This window comes from Rutidosis leptorrhynchoides, chromosome 1 (genome assembly GCF_046630445.1).
Source record: "Rutidosis leptorrhynchoides isolate AG116_Rl617_1_P2 chromosome 1, CSIRO_AGI_Rlap_v1, whole genome shotgun sequence".
Lineage (NCBI taxonomy): Eukaryota > Viridiplantae > Streptophyta > Magnoliopsida > Asterales > Asteraceae > Rutidosis > Rutidosis leptorrhynchoides.
In genome coordinates this window covers 570,399,498-570,403,854 of record NC_092333.1, presented here as the reverse complement: position 1 = coordinate 570,403,854, position 4,357 = coordinate 570,399,498, and the positions used below count along the sequence as shown (strand labels likewise).

At 33.9% G+C, this 4,357-nt stretch overlaps 1 protein-coding gene and 1 long non-coding RNA gene across 2 annotated transcripts; both read left to right on the top strand.

The window, feature by feature from the left end:
* The first annotated feature begins 1,164 nt into the window (after positions 1-1,164).
* On the top strand, positions 1,165-2,166 carry LOC139845110 (uncharacterized). The gene has a single exon (XM_071835337.1). It carries the CDS (start codon positions 1,165-1,167, stop codon positions 2,164-2,166), a length of 1,002 nt encoding a protein of 333 aa, XP_071691438.1.
* An 826-nt stretch (positions 2,167-2,992) lies between these two features.
* On the top strand, positions 2,993-4,026 carry LOC139881874 (uncharacterized). The gene is made up of 3 exons (XR_011771757.1): positions 2,993-3,158; positions 3,518-3,559; positions 3,681-4,026. It is a non-coding gene; the product is annotated as an uncharacterized lncRNA (long non-coding RNA).
* The last annotated feature ends 331 nt before the right edge of the window (positions 4,027-4,357 follow it).

The window sequence follows — 4,357 nt, the reverse complement described above, 5'->3', positions numbered from 1 at the left end:
TGAACTCAAAGACAGGTGGGGCGAATGTGAAAATTTAATAAATTTTTCATTTCCAGCGGGGGTAAACACTAATAAAAACCTTATTTTTTAGTAAAAAAAAAAAAATTTAGTGTAAATTTTTTTTATCCGTAAAATCCAGGTGGGGCGGATACCCCCTTTGAGTTCCACTAAGATCCGCCCCTAATTGCACACAAGGTTGCCCCTTTACCCTTGAATTACACCCAATAATACCTTCCGCACGTACATCGCGTTGCGGAGGTAGTGGAGGAAGGAGGTTCTACCGCCCATGTCCTGGAATTGAGTCAGGTGTCCTACTATTATCAAACTGTATTATACATTTATACATTTTAATGACATCCATAAAAATTATCGTGAGAATAATTCTTTTGATATCCTTAGCAACTAACTTTCGAAATATAGTATTTAAGGGGTCCAAATTAAAGCCTATATCCTACAGTTTTTTAAACCCTTTTTAAAAAAAAAAAAAAATCTGATTATAAATTCTAAATCTATTTATAGATTCTATTAAAATTCTAAAATGATGACATCGTAAAAAAACAATTTTCTTTGTTAAAAAAAATTAAAAATAAAAAAGAAAAAAATCTAGATACTATAGATGATGTCATATAAAAAAATTAATCCAAAATCAATATCCGTGAAGTATTTATATTCTGATCTTCCGTGAGAAACTTTTAACAAATTAGGGTTTCTTCCAGTTTCTACTTCTACTACTTTTGAAGAAGATATTGAAGAGAAAATCATGGAAGCGTCTTGATTGAGTATGTATCTATTATAGCGGTCCCAACGGGCATCGCCCACCTCCGCCCAAAAACTCGCCCACGAGAACCTTGATGGCACTACCGCGCCCAGGTCGGCGCCCAGGGGGTCGCCCAGCCCGTCGCCCACGATCTCGTTCTTTTACAACATATATGTGGACGAATTTTTGGGACATTTAGCCGTTAGGAAAAAATTTTAATGAAAATTATACAACGGCTAGCAACGGCTAGTTGTATATATTTTTTTTATTTAATCAATTTTACACTATATAAACACCAACCATTTACTTCATTTTACACACTCAAACATATATTTCTTTTATATTTTCACCACTCTCAATTTATATATTCTACCTTTTTTCATCATTTTGTTCACCCAAATAACAAAATGAGTTCCAATAACGAAAATCCCGATCAAAAAGAGGTAAATATGATATTATCGATCACGAAGACCACTACGAATCGAGCACTCGAACTAATTGATTTGTTAGATGAATTGAGTGATAACGAAGAAGTAGAACCAATACCACGGGCACCTAAAAGATATTTACATAGAGATCGTCAGGGGCGTGCACAGTTACTATGGAATGATTATTTTTCCGACAATCCCACATATCCGGACGATTATTTCCGTAATCGTTATCGAATGAGCAAACCTCTATTTCTTCGTATATGTCAAGGTATATTAAACTTTTCTCAGACTCCAGTTCCACCATATTTTACTTATTTTACTCAAAGACGTGATGCTACGGGATTACTTGGTTTTAATATTGTTCAAAAAGTAACATCTGCCATACGTCAACTAGCTTATACCGCTTCGGCCGATGTTTTTGATGAGTATTTGCATATGGGTGAGCAAACCTCATATGATTGTTTAAACAATTTTTGCAAATGTGTTTACCATTTATTCGGGCCCGAATATTTGAGAAAACCAACTGCACAAGATGTGCAACGTTTGACCACAAAACATGCTCAAATACATGGTTTTCCGGGGATGTTAGGAAGTATTGATTGTATGCATTGGAGATGGAGAAATTGTCCGGCCCGTTGGAAGGGTCATTATGCACGAGGTGACCATGGTTACCCGTCTATTATGCTTGAAGAGGTAGCATCGTACGATGGATGGATTTGGCACGCTTTTTTTGGTACGGCTGGTTCAAACAATGATATCAACGTACTTAATCAATCCGATTTGTTTAGCGAGTTATTAGCCGGTGAAGCACCACCATGTACGTATACGGTTAACGGGTGTACGTTTTTTAAGGGTTATTATTTGGCGGATGGAATTTACCCGGAATGGTCTACATTAGTTAAGGCGTTTAGAAATCCGATAGACCCGAAACAAAAAAAAATTCACAAGGTATCACCAATCGGCAAGAAAAGATATTGAACGAGCATTTGGAATTCTACAAGGCCGATGGCAAATTGTTCAACGTCCGGCACGACCGTATTATATTCGCAAAATTAGAAGAATTTTGTTAACATGTGTGATTTTAAATAATATGATAACCGAGGACAACGGCCGTGCATTTTGTGGACTCGAGGACAATTATCGTTCCGTTCGACGAAGATCGGGCTCATTCCAAGAAAGGGTTGATATGCATATGCGAATGGACGCGGAACTTAGAGATGTGGGCCTTCATCGACTACTACAACGTATGCTTGTCGATCACATACACAATCTTCTACCAAATTATCGCATACGATATGACCCGACACAAAACCCAAACAATCAAGATGACGCTGAACCTTCACACATTCCCGATGACGAGGATGAAGAAGATGAAGAAGAATATGAAGAAAACGACGACGAGTAGTTTTTTAATTATTGTAATTTTTTAAATTATTAATTTAAGGATTGTAATTTTTTTTTGTTTTTAATTGTCGTAATGTTTAATTTTTAATTATTGTAAAAAAAATTTATTTTTAATGAAATGGTAGTTTTATGTTTGTAATTTAAAATGTATTTTATAAATATTAATAATTATTTGATAATATAAAAAATAAAAACAATAATAAAAAATGGAAGGAGCAGTGTCATGGTTGGCAGTAGTTAGTCCAGGTTTAGTCCTGAAAAAGAAGTGAGAAGGAGGTGTTGATGTGGCGCTGAATTATTAGTCAGTAGTGGAGGAAGTTATGTCGCTCTTACCTAAATCTTCATCTCCACTTTTTTTTTTTTTTTAACTTCCAAGTACACGCTTCTCTTCTCCTCCCCTCTTTCTCTTCATCTTCAACTTCAGCTTTTCTTTTCTGTACATGCAACTCAAATTCTAATTGAATATGATTCTAGGAAATCTAATCAATCCTCATCATCATTAACCCTGATGTTAAATTTCTTTTTTTGAAGCCATCAGCAACCATTCGGCACCTGAATTGTTTAAGGTATGTCAATCTTTCATTGTTCTACATATATCAGTTGATTTTAATTTCAAAGTTTAACTTTTATACCAATCATTAACTTAGGGTTCATATCACAGAAAAAAGAGGAATTCATATGCTTATATCACAAATCATGAATTAGGTTAGACATTTAGCAACGATATTGTATTCAATATTTTGTTGTATGCCAAATGATTTTATATCTATATAGCATCTGCTTTTTTCTTTTCTTTTTTTTATCTGCCGAAGATGTCCAAGTTTAATATTTTTTTAGTCATTTTGTCTTTTGCAATATTTAGTAGAACTTCTTCAAGTTTAAGTCATTTAGTTTGTTAATTTGATTGATATGTAAATTTTTGCAGGTTTGAAGAATGAGACTTTGAAACCTGTGGTTTTGGTTAGAGGTATTGACCATCTAATCTCTACTTTTTGTATAACTAATATTATCTTATTTGATTATGCACATTAACTGTTTGCTATAATGCTTGAATGAACTGATTTTTGTTATTATTATGTTTGGTTTAGATTTTGGAGTTCCAATGGGTGATTGGTGCACTGGTCTTATGGTAATGTAAAATGTGTATATTATTACAGTTTATTGAAATTTGACAGAGACAGATAAGTTCGATAATAATTTCTTGTGAGGTCATAGACTTTTTAGAATCAATCCAAATAGTATATGACTCTTAGAAAGGAGACACATGTGCTAATAATATAATATTAGGTATCATTGTTCCCATAATAAAAATGCAAGAGGTATTCTACAATAAGTTGAAGCCCTCAAAGCTCACATGTATCTGAAGCAACTTAATAATAAAAGCATCTTTATATTGTTGAGCTATTGTTGGTGCCACAGTGGAAGTAATACAGTCAGAAACCTAAAGTTCGTGATACCGCAAGGGATGCAGCTCTTTGGTACGTGATTGGTTTTATATCAAAAACTTATATGGGTCACTCATTGTTTTATTTGTTTTTATGTCAAATTTGCAGTCAAGTTAAAAAAAGAATTATGAAAACAAAGGATTAAAGAAATTTAAGGTAGTATGATACAAAAATTCTGTTTAGTAGGCGTTTGACGAGTTTGATGCAGGTTTCTTGTGGTGTTGCACCTTCGAGTACCAGAATTGTAGAGAAGTTTATGTAGTGTTTCCTTTAAGTTGATTTCATTAGGTAAAAAGTTATATTTTATGTCGACTCATGGT